Source organism: Stigmatopora argus, chromosome 10, assembly GCF_051989625.1.
Source record: "Stigmatopora argus isolate UIUO_Sarg chromosome 10, RoL_Sarg_1.0, whole genome shotgun sequence".
Classification (NCBI taxonomy): Eukaryota; Metazoa; Chordata; class Actinopteri; order Syngnathiformes; family Syngnathidae; genus Stigmatopora; species Stigmatopora argus.
Window position 1 is genome coordinate 10,953,231 of NC_135396.1, and position 18,900 is coordinate 10,972,130.

Genomic DNA, 18,900 nt, shown 5'->3' on the forward strand with positions numbered 1-18,900 from the left:
CAAAGCACGTCTGAAAGGGAGATGGAATTCTTAGGCAGCGTAGACACTAATGATATGGCTTTTCATCATGCCACTTGACGGCCAGTGAAAGATACACTTAAGCGCAAGCATTAAGTGAGATGGTGACAAGCCATTGTAGGGGTAACTTAAGACATGGGAAAACTTTGTCCTAAAACATTGACCTTATCATAAGTGGATAACTGACATTTCCTGTTCGATCACAATTTAAGTTGTCTGAAAAGTTATATTGAAGAAAATGACTTCAATTTTTAACACTCAATTTTTTTTCTCGCATGCTTTTGTATTCTTACACTCCTTTCCCTTATACACAAAAAACACTTCCTTGACATTGTTCAAACTTCCTTATGCCGCCCCTGAAAGGAATTATTAGGGGAGATAGGGGGATTTACCACTCAATCAATGCCTCAGCTTTTAGTGTGAGAAATTAGGCATAAAGAAATTTCATGATTGCAATGAAGCCTGTAAGAACAGAGTCAGCTTTAAGAAGTTCTACTGCTGTTGAAAATGATTGTAACAGAAAAGTTCTATAATTAAACTATTGTCATCATACAGTTAAACCTCTATTGCCTTTCACATCCCTAACTGTGGAAGTTAGGCATTTTAATGTTAAAAATAACTGGGAAATGATTTTCTGTTTCTTCAAGGCTAAGAGCTAAAACATTCTATCTGATTTTTTTAATAAGAGTTGCAAAAGTACAAGAAAATAGAGTCATCCCTTAATGATAGTTGAACTGAGCTCTCGTGAAATGTATTAATCCGGAGGTCTCTAGAGTTTTGCTGAAGGTTTCTCACACAAAGCTATCATATTTTTTGTGTGTCGTCACATTGAAATTTCTGTGTGACTTTCAAAGCTCCGAAAGACACAGACTTTTCAGCTGCAAAGACCTTTTCCGGAACTTTTATTGGCTTCATTGTTTTCTCACATTCAGATAACTTGGTTTGGCATGTTCATTCCTGGTTGTAGTTTTTGGCACAGTGATGTGGATGTTTAATGAGATACAACCACAATATGTATGCATGTGAACGATCCTCTAAAATTGTTCGGGAAGTGTTTGGCATCCTTGTTCTCTACCACGTTAATGTATGTGAGATTGTTGTGACTGGAGAAATGAAAACATCCCAGTTTTCCCAGCACAGCACTTGTTCTGCAGCTCTTTTAGGTCTGCTCAGCATGTAGACACTGGATACTGAGTATAATCAGATGTCCACTATTAAATTACTTTCATTTAGTGTTCCAAACATATTTTATCATTGGGGTACTCATAGGAACATTTCATCAAAAAAAAACATTTTTAAACGACAGTTTGTGATGGGTTTAGCCCATTGAAAAAGCCTTATTTGCTGAAAAATGGGGTTATTAGCTCATTTTGGATGGCGATTTGTTTAGAAAACAAATGTTCAATTAAAAAAGAAATACTGAAAAGATGTTTTCTTACTTTCAGTAGGTCTGTTCAGAAAACAGCTTTCATCTTTATAGGAGGAAAGGGACTTTTCTGTTTTGGAACAGAAATAAATCCACTGAAAATTGGTTGTAGTTTCATCTGGATCACATTGAGTCATGTTCTTTCAAGCTGTCGTTAACAAAACAAATGTTAACTGAGAGAAAAGCAATTCAAAACCAAATTATTTTTCCTAATTTGTCCTGGTGAAATACAAAAAGATAAACATTTAAAGCTGTCTGCATTATTTCAAAACCGCCGAGAGTTGGGGGAGTGAAATATATCATATACCAAACTTTTAGGAAATGAATAAAATACCATTGAAGTGAGGTTTATCTATACCTGTGTTCACTGGAAGGCCATCTGCTATGAACATTTTACATTCTGTGAATTTTTATGGTTGACTTGTAGATTGCAAAGAAATTGGACAATCCAGGCTCCACCATTCCACACCAACCAGAATACAAAATCTCTACAAAGAAGATAAAGAGCATTGATCAAACAATGTGTTCATTAGGCTGAATGGACGTTAAATGTAAAATGCATCAAATGTGTCAAAACTGTTGTTCATGGTTGTCATCATCTCAAAGACCACCAACCTCGCTGAAAATATGATACCGACCGCACCCTTGGCAAGACGTGATCTATTTAAATATGTGTGATGGTTGGGTTAATCCATACGTAATTCCTAGAATTATAAAGTGATATAAGATGTTTTTGGAATGTCGCAAGCAATGTTCCCTCTAAGCTGCGCGCGTGTGCAATTGCGCACTACTCTCGTCTTCTCTTCGCACAGCAAATCATATGGAGCGCACAAAATAATGGTTGTTTTTTTAGCTGTGAGGCCGATGCGGGAACCACTCATCCGATGGGCCGCCCATTCATAGATATTAATCATTATATTTTATTATTACTAAATCATTTATGTGTAGTAGACATGCACCTGCTTATGGCAGGTGTGATACTGGTGTGTGCCCATAGCGAGCAATGATGATGTTGCTCACACCAGTACTCAGTGTGCTCAGGGAGGTTGTCTTTCTGCCGAGACCAACTAAAAATTAGAGGGAACATTGGTCGCAAGACTTCAGAGTGAGTATTTGAAGAAAAGTTACACATTCATGCAAACTTTACATAGGAAAGCCAGATCTTGGACTTTGACCCCCAACCTCAGAACCAGCCGTCAACTATTTAATTTTTTTTTCCAAATATAATGTTTTGGAGAAACATCCAGCATTTTAAATTCTAAACTTGCAGTGATATATACAAGCATACAGATGATTATATTCTAGTCATAATGAGTCTGGTCAATAAAATTGAATTACATAGACAGGGAGGAAAAACATGCATTTAGGCCATTAACATGAAAGACAAAGACTGGGCACTGATACTGAAGTTACAAATAGCGATTCTGTCTTGCATTTACAGCTGAAGTTCAGAGGTGCTAAAATGTTTTGCCAGTCACCATGAAAGAAAACGTGGGCTTTGTTTACTTTTGGCAATCTAATGCTGGACTAAGCGGGTCCCTGGCTAGCACGAGCAAAAACTGTCAGAGGTCTGTCACCTCACTGAACAAGGTGCAAAACAACAGTGGAAAGCTTGTGGCCTAATTTAAGGCCCCTGTTTCCTGTCTTTACATCATCACTTGGAAACCTCTCGGTGTCCGCTCATGCCTCGACTCTTAAATCATCACACAGCAATTCCAGTATTGGCGTAGTGTAAGTGGCACGAAACATATAAAGTGCTGTTATTTTTCTTAATGTCAGGCAGGATAGCACTGAATAAGCCCAATAAATATACACTTGAAAGAATTATGGTTTGTTTTGGAATATAAATTCAATGTTTGGTATTGACATCATACATTTATATAACTACATTTCATTGAATGAGAAGAAAACAAGCACAGGATTTTAGATTGTTTTTTACTAACGTAATCTATACTGATCATTCCATAACGAAATGTTGAATTTGCCGTTACTGTTATCACAATTAATTCTGTCATAGATGATATTCAATCGCTAATTTTATTTTGCCTTAAATACAACTCTAAATGTGGAATGAATTTATATACCACATGCATGTCTTACAAAATATTACGTTCAAAAACTGCACTGGATAAAAAAGTCAGTGTGGTTCCAGGCAATTTAATAGAAAATAAACATTGACATTAATGCGTCATCACACTTGATCATGATAAATGTTTATAAGGCAAACAGTGATGTAGAAAATGAGAATGAAAACGCATAATGAAACAATTACCATCTGTGCAAAATCATAATGAAGACTCATTTTTTTTATTTCAAGGTTTTTGTGGAACACAGAACACCAGTCTGTCTAAATGTTTGGCCTTTTCAATCTTACAATTACAGGTTGGCTGAAAGAAATGCCCATTTCACGGTCAGTACACATCCAGAAATTGTATCCCTGAAGAATATTGTGTTTTGATAAAATCGAATGCATTTGGCAATAATTTCTGTTCAAAATAAATTGTAATAGGGGTATGCAACTAAATCCTGCATGCTTATTAGTTGTCCTGTTTTCACTTATGAAAGTGAAAACAGGACGTCTCGTTGAACGTTCTTTGACAATATTTGTTTTGTGATTTTTTTTCACGTGCCTTCGATTGGCTGGCCACCAATTCAGGGTGTCCCCCACCTAGTGCACAGAGTGAGCTGGGATAGGCTCCAGCACCCCCAGCAACTCTTGTAAGGATAAGCAGTTCGGAAAATGAATGATTTTTTTTTACAAAGACCACACTGTTTCCTCAAAACAGGCATCATCCATTAGACAGTACAACTTGGAATTGAACCCAAAGCAATAAGTGTGACGTATACTGTACATTTTATGGTCAACGTATAAAAAAAAAATACTACTTGGAGTACATGACTTCAATTACTTGACATAACTTGTGTTTAGTACACAGTTACAGGCACTGAAAATAAGTTTGAGGGTGTTTTTATGTTTGTCACTTGAGAAGGAAATCATTCACACATGGCAATGATGCGCTTCCCCGATTGTTAGATCATTTTTCCCCATGATACCCCATGATTCCCGAACACCCTTTTAGTACAAAGATAGTATCAGCACAATAAACATGACACACCATGAGAAGTTTATCGAACAAGCACAAGCCATAGAAAAATAAATTTGACAGGAGTTCCTCTTCAAGTAAAACCATCTGTTTTAATCTGCAAACACAGACTAGCGAAGAGTGACAATATCCCTCTTGCAATGCATGGTTGATACCTTTGAGATGTATCCTAAAATTCTGTTTCATTCACTGAAAAAATTCACTAGGGTCACGGGGGGTGCTGGAGTATCCTAGCTGACTTCGGGCCCGAGGCGGGGGACACCCTGAATTGGTGGCCAGCCAATCACAGGGCACAAGGAGAAGAACAACCATTCACGCTCACATTCATACCTAAAGGCAATTTAGAGTGTCCAATCAGCCAAGCATCCATGTCTTTGGAATGTGGGAGGAAACCAGAGTACCCGGAGAAAACCCACGCAGGCCCGGGGAGAACATGCAAACTCCACACGGGTGGACCGACCCGGATTTGAACTCAGGTCTCCCACTGTGAGGCCGACACGCTAACCACTCATCCGCTGGGCCGCCCCGAACCAAATCATATGCTTACAAAAATCTAAACAAACAAGCTGGGCAAAATGATGATAGCCATAACTTGGGTAATTGTTTATTATAGCTTAATATCTGTCATTCACAATGACACTTATACACATGTCTACCAGTATTTTGACCCAATATGGATATGTTTAAAAATGTGTTCTCCTTATTACATACTTCAGCATGCTTTCCGCAGAGGTTTAATCTGGATTCATTCAAGGCCAACTTTTGGCCTTTTGGACAAGCTATGACCTGTAGTTGAGACCAAAATACTGGGCAGCACATTTTAATAAAAAATTACATTATGTTTCCATCTATAGTCAGTTCCATCCCTCCACTCTGTCAGATTACAATTATTCATTCACAATTGAGCTCAACATGCGCTAGTCAAAAACAGCTTGCCATAAGAACCTGATGGCATTTGCTACAATTTCAAGATTGTAAAAAAATAGTGCATAAGGATTGATAGGGTGAAAACATGATGCACAGACAGACAGTCTTTGCAAAAGTCTACAAGTCTACCCATAGCGTCTTTTGGATCAATCCTTTTTTTACCTGCCACAAAAAAAACATGGTGTTTCATGTCCAGACATCAGAAATATCAGTCAACGTTCTGGAGTTGGTGGACTCAAAAAGTCTGTATCTGAGCAAACTCCCTATACATCTTAATTTCATTCACAGAGCCAGTGCTTTTAGCTAATAGAATTCAGATGTCTTACTCCATGTTTTGGAACGGCCTACCAACTTTCAGTACTGCTTCATACACGCAGATGACAGAAATAATATCTTCTACATTTTTGACAGTGAGGTCTTATCAAGTAATTACTGTGTATTAGATGACTTCAAATGTATTACTCTTTGGCTACGCACGTATACATTTGAGATTGTGCAGAATGTCAAACAACGTGATGAAAGGCCTAAACGAGAAAGGCACTTGGAGAACACAGCCCTCCATCGAACAAAATTATTACTCACCTTCATTCATCATATTATAAAAGAACATGTTCCCTAAAAATGCCTATTTGAGTTGTATGACAGCATTTTTAAAGTAATGATGTCACCATGAGGTAATTACATGACCTTTCCATCAACACTTAGCAAGCATTCAATCAACTTGTTCTGATTCCGACCTCTATGGCACAGGTGTCAAAGGGGCCAGATCCAGCCCGCCACATCATTTTGTGTGGCCTGCAAAAGTGTGTCGACTTCATATTTTATGATAAAATGTCAACGAAGATTTTTTTCATTTAATCAATCTATTATTAATTTATTATTATTAGCATTTTTAAATTTATATTTTTTATATAAATAAATACATTTCTTGTTTTCCACTTATTTTTTATAAAAAATACTAATTTTTGCTATTCACATCTACACTCTGAAATGGCTATTTTTTGGCTTTATCAATTAATTCCTTTGCACTTAAACACAATTTATTTAATCTTGGGACATATTACCAGATTTTTTTGTTTGTTTTCAGTCACAAAAGCCCTAGAGCAGGGGTGTCAGACTCGGGTTGGTTCGCGGGCCGCTTTAACGTCAACTTGATTTCACGTGGGCCGGACCATTTTAGATATAATATTTTTTTTTATAAATGGATTAAAAGAACTGGATTAAAATCCCTGAATATTCAGTTTTTTATTAATCTAAAACAATGTTTTTTTTAGCTTTTTTAAAATATATTTTTAGATTTTATAAAAGGATTTTTGAACTAAAAACAGAAAAAATTGATTAAAAAATTACAATTATTGATTTAAAAGAGGGGGAAATCAGGAAATGTAATATACATCTATACTCTTCATTTTAATTTGATCCTAAAACAGAAAGTCAGCACTCATGATTTACTTTGAGTCTCTCTAAAGTGAACCAAAAACGTCATTCAAATTTGACACAATGAAGAGTTGTTAAAAAAAAACTGACACATTTGAATTAGTGTATAAAATGCAGATTAAAAATGAAAAATCATTGTCGCTCTCCCCAAATGTTGTAAGCTTAATGTGAGCCCATATGTCTACACGTCCCTAAATGTTTAAACTATGACAATTCCAGATGTCCATATAAAGCAAAATATAAGTGACTGAAATACTGTATAAAACAAATACCCGAATTCTCTATCCAGTCTTTAAGTGAGAACTGATATAATATGGAAACACACTGCCAATGAACTGAGTTGATATCCAAATAGTACTACAAAATGCTAAGGACTACAGCTTTGAAAAGATGTGAAATATATTGTATTAAATTGGCTTGACAAAGTCACACGGTCTGTCAATTGACACATTCCTGCAAGGGGTATAAAAAATAAATAAATTAAAAAAAAAACAATCTCAGGCATGCTCTTGTAATTAGCATTTTCTTATCTCTACTATTTTTTCCAAGTATAAACAGAAATGTTTCCAGGATATTAATCTGCTCTATCACTTAAAACAAATGTTTTAATGCCACTGTGTGCAGCAGTGCTGCATTTCCTCACTGCGGTGCCCAGACAAAAGGGAGTGGGGACTCACAGCAGTCAAAATACATACACAATGTTTCTCATAAGTTCAACCGTGTTTCTTGGAAAGCGATTGAATCCCACATTGACAGCAAAGCCAAAGATAATAACAGAAGGCTGAGGGTGACGTTTAGGGTTCACTGATTTCGCCAAGCATGGTGACAAGAGACTTTACAACCTGCTATATTCTGACTTGCCAAACAAAAGAATATATTTTAGAATATTTCTAACAAGGATTTACTCTTGTCAGTGTCATTTATTTTTCAACCGGCAAGTCTGGTCTTAGAGGTCAGTCTGAATTTGCCATGAGAAGAAAAACAAAGTATGTCTGCATGGTTCTAATCATTTGGCATGAGATGTATCATTTGACTTTGAGAGGGTTGGGTGAAGGATTTATCCACATGGGTTCAAAACAGATAAATGGCATTTACAGTTTATGGAGTATTAGTAGAGGATTCATGTCTTCTGTTTTCACAGCTGCTCTCATTTTGGCCTTGCTTTACACAAAATTATTGTGTCCAACATTGAAATATGAGAATATTTGAAGTGATGTAAGAGTCACATTTAAGCAAAATACCAGCACAAACAAGGAGTAACATTTGAAGAAAAACATACAATGAATCAGCTAAATATGAGTTCATTGTCCAATGGAAAATGTCCAGTACAGATTACAGTACATTCCAAGTGACCTCACATTATTTTGATTACATTATTTCTAAGAAACTTTGATATCAGTGTCTTTGCACTGAAAATGCCCTGAATGTCCTTTTTCGGTGTTATTTCAGTAGGTCATTTTTCCCCTGCAATGAGGGGGTTTTCCTTAATATGTGGCTGACTGAATAGAATTTTCATATATCAGATTTTAACTTAAACTTTTTGATCTGATTAGCCACTGGCGAGTGGGTGCGTCAGTGGGTAAGTGTTTATTTTGAGATTTTGCACAGCCATGGCAAATAACACAAAATGGGCTGCTACTTGCATAATACAGAGTTTAATTAAAATCTCCTCATTTGCAGAGTGTTCTGGCTTTCAAAAACGATGGCAACCAAATCACAACTATGACAAACTTCAACAAGTGCACTAATTTTTAGCTACTATTACAATTCATGAAACATGGAATTATTGAAATTCTAATGATCGCAACAAAATCCATGCCATTTCTGATTGCCAAGGTTAAGGAGTCTGCAATAAATCTTCTTAGAACTGCATTAATTTCCATCAATTTCCAATACCCTCAGGCAACGGTAGGCTAATTACAGAAGTGTTTATTCCTGAATATTCAATTTTCACTAAATGCTAATTAAATAACAATTTCCATCTCTAACGCATCCAGTAAATGTATCATGCAGGAGGTTTTATTTTGATATCCTTGTACATATCATAGGACATTTTACACACAGTTTGAGTTATGTATGAAGTCTACGTTGAAAGAATCGTAGGTGTGTCACACGTGAACGTGTCAAATGATCTCTTTACTTTGACTGACTGGCTGTTAACGGAAGCATGCCCATCGTTAACCACGAAAATGTTGAATTGCCAAAATAAACACTAACATGTTTAATGTCCCATAAAACTATCACAACAAATGAACAAATTCCAGACTATGACGCAATTAAAAAAAGGTTTGTCCTGCATTATATGTAACTATAACCAGAAATGGTGCACAATAAATGTAGTGTACATTAGAAGCTCTTTGTCTCTACTGACCTCACTTTTCCCATTACTAACATGAATGAAACCCCTTAAGAAAGTGTCCACACCCAAGTGTATACTGATCAGGCCATTCAATGTAATAGCTATGTTGTGAGTGTTCTGCTATGTGTGGTGTTTTGTGAGGTGCAATTGATGGCAAAATAACTCTGGAAATAAGGGTGAGAGCATCCTTTTAGATGCCATTTAATCTTCTGAAAGAAAATAGTAAAGAAAACATTTCTGGCTGGCACACAGCGAGCTGGTGGAATAAAACAATATATTAAAACAATGTAAGATCATACTTTGAATTCCCAGACAGTTCGGCAAATTGCCTTTGGTTTTTCAAAAAGGTTTCCGAGAGCAAGTTCTTTTCTGTGATTCATGTATTGGAAATGAAGACAAAAGATATGCATCGTTGCTGAATTCCAAGAGGTGTTTATCGTAAAGTCAACTAGGCTGTGAAAATATGGAGCCTGTTAGTTTCTTTGTCACAGTATCAAATAATAAATCAATCTCAACTGTTCCAAATTCCACAATGGTTACGAGCCCACCACTACGTCTTTTTGGAACCTGCGCTCCTGGTCTCCTCCAGCAAAGAAAAGAAAACCCATAACACCAGATTTCAATTTCAATTTGCTAAAATAAAAAGAAAAAGAAGAAAAAGAAACATTGTTAATATTTCAAATCTACCTTAATTGTAGTAGAGATTTACCAAATGTAAGTTCCCGCAGTAAACCAAATATTTAAAAAAACTGAAAATGGAAACCAATTATTTTTCAAAATATTTAAGAATTTCTCTACCCTACCAATTTCGTCATACGCAGTTTCTGGGTATGATGACAATTGGGCTTTTTTGTCGAGTCAATGATGATGACAAAGCCTATGTCCGACTATTATATAAAAACACACAATTGAGCCAAATAAAATTGTTATTTATCTATTTTAAATATGAATTTTGAATGCCCCGAATTACAACAATATTCATTAATGAAGAAATACGTACCTTTATTTGGTACTGACATTTCAACAATCATCAACATAAAATAAGATTAAGCACAAAATTAAATATTTAACTTGACCCGACCTATTGTAGGCAACTCGGCTGGACTTTGGGTCCTATGGCCTTCTTGAAGCAGTTTTATTCTCATATGACTAGGTGCCATCAAACATATGGAGGTGGACTTTCATCTTATTCCCTCAGGGGTCACCACGGAGAAAACACACAATTGTAACGATCCATAAAACACAGCTAAGAGAAGGATCTTCACTCATTCATACTACTCGCACATGGTCTTTCCTACAACCTGCTTTATACCCACTACACCACATGTGTCAAAGTGGCGGCCCGGGGGCCAAATCTGGCCCGCCGCATCATTTTGTGTGGCCCGGGAAAGTAAATCATGAGTGCCCACTTTCTGTTTTAGGATCAAATTAAAATGAAGAGTATAGATGTATATTAAATTTCCTGATTTCCCTCCTTTTAAATCAATAATTGTAATTTGTAATCATTTTTTTCTGTGTTTTTAGTTCAAAAATCATTTTTTAAAATCTAAAAATATATTTAAAAAAAGCTAAAATAAACATTGTTTTAGATCTATAAAAAACAGAATATTCAGGGCTTTTAATCCAGTTCTTTTAATCCATTTATTTTTAAAAATCTAAATATTATATCTAAAATGGTCCGGCCCACGTGAAATCAATAACTCGCGAACCAACCAGAGTCTGACACCTTTGCACTACACATTGCTAACATTGCACACACCAACCTTACCTGATCAAACATCAATCTGACCTATCTTCCCACTTCTTATCCTTCAGTATTCCCTCACCAAATGGTGGCCTTGATAAGATTAGCCATACCGATTAGTAACAGATAGCATGGATATTCATAACACAACATAAATGTAATCACAACTGGAGTAGTACACCAAACTCCCATTTGGTACATAAAACTGTTCCAACCTCTTAAAAAGCTCGTATTTACAATTCTACGTTTAAAAAGTCATCAGGAAAAAACATTTTTCAATTATTACCATTGACTTTTGACGACATAGTATGAACTTTTACAGCCACAGAGTAAATCCTGCCACTGGAAAAGCCGCAAGCTGCCAAATGAAAATAATGTGGTCTCGCTGGGGCCATTAAAAAAAAATTAGTAACATGAGTAACAATTCTGGATTAAGTGATGTTCATTATGTTTCAAATTTACATGAGTTGGAAAGCTGAGTCTTGAATGACACAATATTATTTGAGTCACCTTGTAATTGCTTAGTACATTTAATGCTTTGTGATATGGCGCCCCCATTTGTCCTGTTGCCATAGAGGATTTTTAAGATTATTTTTTCCTTCATTCATTCATCTTAAGGAACGCTTTTCCTTGTCAGGATCACGGGTTGCTGGAGACTATTCAAGCTGTCCAATTCAGGGTCTCCCCCGCCTGATGCTTGAAGTCAGCTGAGATATGCTCCAGCACCCCCCATGACCCTTGTGAGGATAAGCGGTACATCAAATAAATGATATTTATCTACAATTATCAAGCAAATGAGTACATTTACAATGGATAACCTTAGCAGTACCTCGTGTTAGAACATTTACCATCATGCTTCGTAAATCATCTATACAGATCACTATCATGATTATTTTTATTATTTCTTATAGCTTACACCAATGCTCTTTCATGACTAATGAGATGTCCCGTTGCATGAGGTGAATGAGGTCAGTGGGTTTCTTGAACACATTACAGTGAAAAATGAGATCTGAACAATTAAACACTGTCTGACGAGTTCTGGTTAGCTACAATAAATCAAATGAATGTGAATGTGGTCATTGCAGGTGGTATGATGGCTGACGTAAGGAAACCTGGCTGACTTTCATTAAACATGGTGAATGTATGGAGGTTGTGAGATGGAAAAAAAAACATTTCTTATTGGATCAAGTGTGAGCTATCCAAGCTGACTTTTGGCATAAGCCATTTTATACATTTCTTGTGCTCAATTTGGTTAGTGACAGTTGCAAATGAGCTGATGCTCAATTGGGTTTGTTTCAGTTGCAAGTCAGTTGAAGCTAATTTGGGTTTAGGGACAGGGTAGATTTCGAATTGGACTCTAGCCATTTGCAGAGCACACAACCAGTCAAACACACATTTACACTTGTGCACAAGTTATAATTTAAATTAACTCAAAATTATTGCTTGGATGTGAGAGGTTACACAGGAGGAAAAAAAGGAAAGTTTATAAAATGCTGGAATTACCTGTTGCAGTGAGCTTTCTGACTGACGACTTTTAATGTGAACTTGGCACTGAACAAGAATAGATTTTTCAGTATTTGATCCCTGGGGAAAAAACATGATTGAAAATTTAGCTAAGAGATCATTTATAATTAAATAAATTACACTTGTATGTGTATGTACATCAGCTCAATTCAAATACATATAAGAATAAAATGTTTCAGGTTTGAACATACAAACCAGGTGCATTAATAAATAATAATAATATTAATAATCATCATCATCATCATTATCATAATAGTAGTAATAATAATTGAAAATAATAATAATAATAATGATGATAATAATAATAATAATGATAATGATAATAATAATAATAATAATAACAATAAATTAATGATTAGCATACCTTGGTTGCATTGATTTGAGAGACATTTTCCGTGTGAAAATAGGAGACGATTTAAAGGGTTTTCGTGGTGATTGCACGATGTTTTAAAGTTTCTGTGAAAACTTGTATTAACACGTTGTTTAACGCAACAGCGTCTTGTCGTAATTTTCTGCAGGTGCTGCTTTTCAAACGGGGCGCAATATAAATAGGGTTGCCAAGAAAGACAAAACCATCCCAAAATCAATTTACAAAAGATAGACTCACTTTACAAAAGATTGACTTTGTTCCACATTTACATAAAAATCGAAATTATTGACCGATTTGTACGAGAAAGAACGCGTGAAGAAGGCGTTTTAAGAGCATACAGGAAAAGATATTCCCCGCCTCTCCTACTTTGTGACCAATGAGCATGCGAGTATGACAATAACAATTTCATCTTATTGGTCAAGGCACTCTTCCTTGTCATGAAGATAATCAATAGATGACACCCCCAAAAAGAATGCAGCATAGAAGTTTTACATATAGAAATCAGTGTTTTAAATTTGACTGTACAATAAATAATAATAATAATAATAATTTTATATACCACCCAAAATAGTGACGTGATTGTACGTCAAACCCTGTCTTATCGGGCCCAAGCGCAAAGACCGATTCCATCGCCACCTAGCGATCAACAGTGTGAACAGCGTCTCGAGCCCGTTAGGAAGATGGCGACAGGAGTCCTTCAGAGAGTGAGCACCGGCTTGGCTCGGGCAAAAAACGGGGCCCAGTCAGCCGGGCAGCTTCTCATTTGGACCAGGTCAGCCAGTCAGCAAGATGCATTATGCGTTTTTTCTCTCTCTTTTGTATTCGGTTGTTGATTTGGCTGTTATTTGTGTGTTAGCGCGGAGGTCAACGCGATGTAGTGGCAGGACAAGCTAGCTGCCGATTGCTAAGCAATGTAGAGTGGAGGTCCGTCTGAACTAAACAGCATCAAAAAACTCGTAAATTAAAATCCGATTTCACCGATTTGAACAATAACAGTGTCCACTTACTGATTTGATAGAAACGCAATTTTTAAAACAATGTGTCGTTAGGTTTGTCAAATGCTCAAGGTCAATTTAGGACTTGAGAAATGTCAACTATAACAATGGATACAGCAACCCTATTCTTTCAGGCATCAATTCCGTTATTTATGCCTTATTTTCCAGAGGCTTTAACACTTCCACCATCACCAGACAAGACAGCTGGTTCAAATCCCTTTTTGTCAGGAAAGTTGATCCCAGGAAAGATGCACACTCAACTCTTCTGACTAAAAATGAGGAAAGTAACCTCTACAAAATTCAGTGTAAGTACCTCACCCATTTCCCATAACAGACATCCTGAAGTTGTCTTAAATGTTGAACTGGATGTTTATTTCTTTTCAGTCCATAATGTAAAGCCAGAATGCCTTGACGCGTACAACAAACTCTGGTAAATCTTAATTTCTATGGTTTAATCACAATATGTTTTTCTTAGCCTCAGTATTAGTTACAAATGGAACAGCAAGACCTTTGAGCCCAGTGTTGTGCAGCTAATATAAATAAACCAGTGAAGTCTATTTCTGTAAGGTGTTTAAAGTTGGCTGCGAGTCATCTATGCATACTTTGGATGTCTACATGCACAACAAGTACTTATAACTGGCTTCTATTTAGGTTCCCCAACCTTAGACATGAATAAACATGAAACAGAAATACATTATTGGGATTTGGGAACAATAGTGGCGAATGTTATTTTTTAGCAAACAGTGCGATAGTATGTACTTCTTTTTGTTTTTCACAGCGAGGATGTCTTGCCCTCAATTCATGCTGATAAGTTCTACCCCTGTGAGCTGGTTGGCACCTGGAATACTTGGTATGGAGAACAAGACCAGGCTGGTAGGATTGTTTTTATCATTATTCCTGAATTTTGCGTATTGCAACAAATTACCGTATTGGCCCGAATATAAGACGACCCCCTCTTTTTCAAGACTCAAGTTATGAAAAGGGCTTTTTGAACACTAAATTCAATTCATTCATTTTTATAGAGAAAATAATAACAGTAAATATGAAGCTAATGATTATAACAATATATTCGAGGAAAAAAAGCATGTTATTTCGCCTCATTCAAATCATGCTAAAACTGTCTATCACATCTTAATGTCTGAACATTTATATATTTAAACTAAAGTGCAATCATATTTGTAGATGAATGGCTTCTGGGTTTTGAAATGTGGATTAAGCAATCTAGTGTGATAAAATAACCAAATTGTAATAACTGCATCAACTTGGGTTTTGCATCTAGGAGGACCTACTCAAGACTGATGCCTTATCTTGTTCTTGAACTAAAACTCTATGGGCTGCTAACCACTTTAGTCACTTTACTTTTTACTTATTTAATTTGACTACTTATGTTGACTGCTTATTAATTTATTTCAATGCAAAAAAAACATTGTTTTATATTCGGGCCAATACGTTATGTGCTGGTATTTGATTACCATGAAAAAACGAATTGGTGCATACATTTTTCTTTACTACAAAAATGTAAAAAAAAACAGTTAAATGTAGTGGACTTTAGGCTTATCCTCTCAGGATTTTTTTTTGGTTTATGCTTATTAGTTGTTGTTTTTTTCCAGTTCACCTGTGGCGTTACAGAGGTGGTTACCCAGCCCTAACAGAGGTGATGAACAAGCTACGTCAGAACAAGGTCAGCATAACCTTTTTACCCATTCTGTTTCACATCCCTCCTGTGTCATGGCCAAGTGGAGTCCAGTACTGAACTACATTTGTCCCAACTGCAGGAGTTTACGGAGTACAGGAAGGAGCGTGGTAAGATGCTGTTGTCCCGCAGGAACCAGCTTCTACTGGAGTTTAGTTTCTGGAACGAGCCAGTACCCAGAGATGGACCCAACATCTACGAACTCAGGTCCTACCAACTGAGGGTGAGTACTCAAGCAGGACCGTCATTTTTTGTTTTGTAGTTCTAGTACTGTTCGTAACATATAATAGACAGATCCAAGTAGGTTATATTTTAGTTACATTTATGATCACAATTTATAATGCTCTTAGCTAATGCTCAGTTCTATGTATATAAATTTTGTAATTGATGTGATAATTTGGAAATCGTGATTGTTTGCTTATCGCTACATTTTTTTAAAAACATACTTTTTGCTGGACTAGAAACGTCATTGCAAAGCTTTTTTTGTTTCAGACAAAAATCTTAAATGTTGAGTATGTTAATAAATGTAGTCTATTGCTGTTCTATACTATTTCTTTCCCTTAATTTTAACAAAGATACAATCTTGGGTGTGTACTTGGAATTTTACAAAAAAATTTGATTTTTCGGTTGGGCAATGTATAATTATTGTTGGGGAGTTGCAACAGAAAATAATTGAGAAGCACTGTTTTAGAGTAACATCTCACCATTGCTTATACTAGATAAACCTGCTAAGAAGCAGGTTTCAGGTCAGACAATCTTTACTATGACTAATCTCTTTGGGTTTGTTTCTCCTCCAGCCAGGAACAATGATCGAGTGGGGAAATTATTGGTAAGACAGCATGAATTAATTGCCCTTAACAAACATACTGTTCTGATGAAGAACCCGCACATAATTGTTCTGTTAAATGATAAAACTAACTAATGCAGGTTCAGCACAATAGCCAGCAGGACATTTATCACACCAATTTTAATGTCATTTTTTTTGTCTGCTTTCGCATTGAAAAATCTGTGCCATCATCCTAACCTAACATTATCCACAATCACACCGTCAGGTCGTTTTGTATATCTAATCCTTAACTGTGATGATGTAAAGTTAATCCTTATTTGGATTAAAGATTCAAATGAAAGATTAGTCTTCCTCTTTTTACTGAGCAGATTCAATGTTTTTGTTTCTCCGAATGACTTATTCAATGTTTTTGTTTCCCCGAATGACTTATTCAATGTTTTTTTTTCCCCGAATGACTTTACAAATAATGATTTTGTTGTCTTTGGCAGGGCTAGAGCCATTGGAATCCGCCAGCAAAACAGTGAAGCTGTTGGAGGGTTTTTCTCACAGATTGGCAACCTTTATATGGTTCACCATCTCTGGGGTAAGAAAAAAATGACAAGGAAAATATAAAATTGAATTTAAAAAAAAAACATTAAGAATTTTGTGTCTTACAATGTCCAAATTGAATGAATTTACATTTTAAAGTGGCGCCTGTTGGACTTTGTAAGGTGGTAAAACTGGTAAGTGAATTGATGTGTAAGAGATTTTGTTCCTTGCAGCATACAAAGACCTTCAATCCAGAGAGGATATAAGGAATGGTGCATGGCATCAGGAAGGCTGGGACGAGGTGGTCTATTATACAGGTGGGCAAATACTATGCGAAGAAACTCTTACAATAATCGAGTTCATTCATTCTTTTATTTGTATTTTTTTTTACTTCAACAAAAAATGCTTCAATGCTTGATTGGTACAAACTAAAAAAAAAATTCAAAGGGGAACAAATTTGAACTTTCCCATTGAATTTTTTTAAGGGATTTGACATAAGGCTCTCTTACTAAAACTTCTACTAAAAAGGACTTGCCTAGTCAGAAATAAATGTGAAGACTGAGTTGAACTGGAAGTGCAGTATTTCTCAAACTTGTGTTTGCATGCTTTCTCCAGTTCCTCTTATTCAGCACATGGATTCCCGGATTATGATACCCACCAAGGCGTCACCACTAAAATGAAAAAGACAGGAGCCTCTCACGTGGCTGAACATCAATCGGTAACATTATGGAGAGAAAAAAAACAGCACCACTCCCAACAATTTTAGTGCTGCGAAACTACGTGGCCTGTTTCTTTCATCATTTTTGGACTGTTTACTTTGGTGAAAGACAACCAGATATCCAATTATTTACATATTGTGATGGTTACAAGTGGCATAGCATGGGACTGCATGGGGTAAACATTTCAAAACGGAAGAGATATAGACATTTACTGCTTTCCTGTTTGTGTTGCTGTCCCAAAAAGTGTGTTTTGTGGTAGTTACAGTTGCACTCAAAATGATTCAACCCCCATTGTACAGTAGGTGTGCTAAATGTACAAAACTCAGTAGTCGGCAAGTTTAAAATGCGCTGCACTATTTATTTTTTTACCTTTCTGCGTATTGCTGACAAATTTAATTAACAATAGGTGTTGAAATATTTGGAGTGCAAAGGTTATTCAATCATGTGATGACTACAGCATACAACATAAATCCCAATAAGATAAAATGGGAATTGGTAGTTGGAAAGATACTCAATGATGCTTTGTAATATTTATATTGCTGGTCATCTTATACAGTACATGGACATATCTTGTCAAGTTCTAACTATAGATTACAAAAGTGTCAAAACAAATATTACATCCAAATATTTAGATTTTTGGTAGGTCAAACATTGTTTTGACACTTTTAATGCCATGGTAAAATGTTACTGGTTGGTCATCAATTCCAACATTTTCTCTTGACTCATGTCAGCTCATCATTAATAAGCAAGTTTAGAAACTACCAAAGTGGCTTCAAATAATTAGAAGCAGATGGATGGTATATAAATGTTAATACTCTTGATCATATCACTGCTGGAGCTCATGATATTGTGCAACAAGGGGGCTTTTATTTATTCAGTGTTACCATTGTTAACTGTTTAAATGTTAGCTGTTTAATATCAAACCTTTGCAAATTTAAAAGTATCACTATTTTTTACATATCAGGAAAGGTTTTTTTTTTGACTGAAATACTTCTTGTTTTGCTGTTTTTCCCCTGAGATTCTTTGTGGATGTTTTTTTTTTTAATATACAATCCCATTATGAAGTTTCCTAGACCTTTTGTCACCTTGTTTGTTTTATTGTGAACAAAGCATGCCTTCTTTTGAAAAAAAATATGTAATGTATTTTCAGGGGAATAATGATAAACAACAATATGAGTAGTCACCTATAACGTTTGTCAGATTTGATCAAAATAAGATTTGTCATTCTCAGGCGTTAACGACAGAATTAAAGAAATCCGAGCAACAATG

At 35.9% G+C, this 18,900-nt stretch overlaps 1 protein-coding gene and 1 long non-coding RNA gene across 2 annotated transcripts; one reads left to right on the forward strand and one right to left on the reverse strand.

The window, feature by feature from the left end:
* Window positions 1-1,802: 1,802 nt before the first annotated feature.
* LOC144083198 (uncharacterized) lies at window positions 1,803-13,137 on the reverse strand. Its single transcript, XR_013303490.1, has 3 exons — window positions 12,904-13,137; window positions 12,519-12,599; window positions 1,803-1,932 (listed from the first exon to the last, which is right to left on the reverse strand). It is a non-coding gene; the product is annotated as an uncharacterized LOC144083198 (long non-coding RNA).
* A 399-nt stretch (window positions 13,138-13,536) lies between these two features.
* On the forward strand, window positions 13,537-18,898 carry nipsnap2 (nipsnap homolog 2). Its single transcript, XM_077610775.1, has 10 exons — window positions 13,537-13,681; window positions 14,073-14,209; window positions 14,289-14,334; window positions 14,683-14,777; window positions 15,515-15,585; window positions 15,680-15,820; window positions 16,395-16,426; window positions 16,873-16,967; window positions 17,146-17,229; window positions 17,528-18,898. Exons 1-10 carry the CDS (start codon window positions 13,590-13,592, stop codon window positions 17,590-17,592), a joined length of 858 nt encoding a protein of 285 aa, XP_077466901.1. The 5' UTR covers window positions 13,537-13,589; the 3' UTR covers window positions 17,593-18,898.
* The last annotated feature ends 2 nt before the right edge of the window (window positions 18,899-18,900 follow it).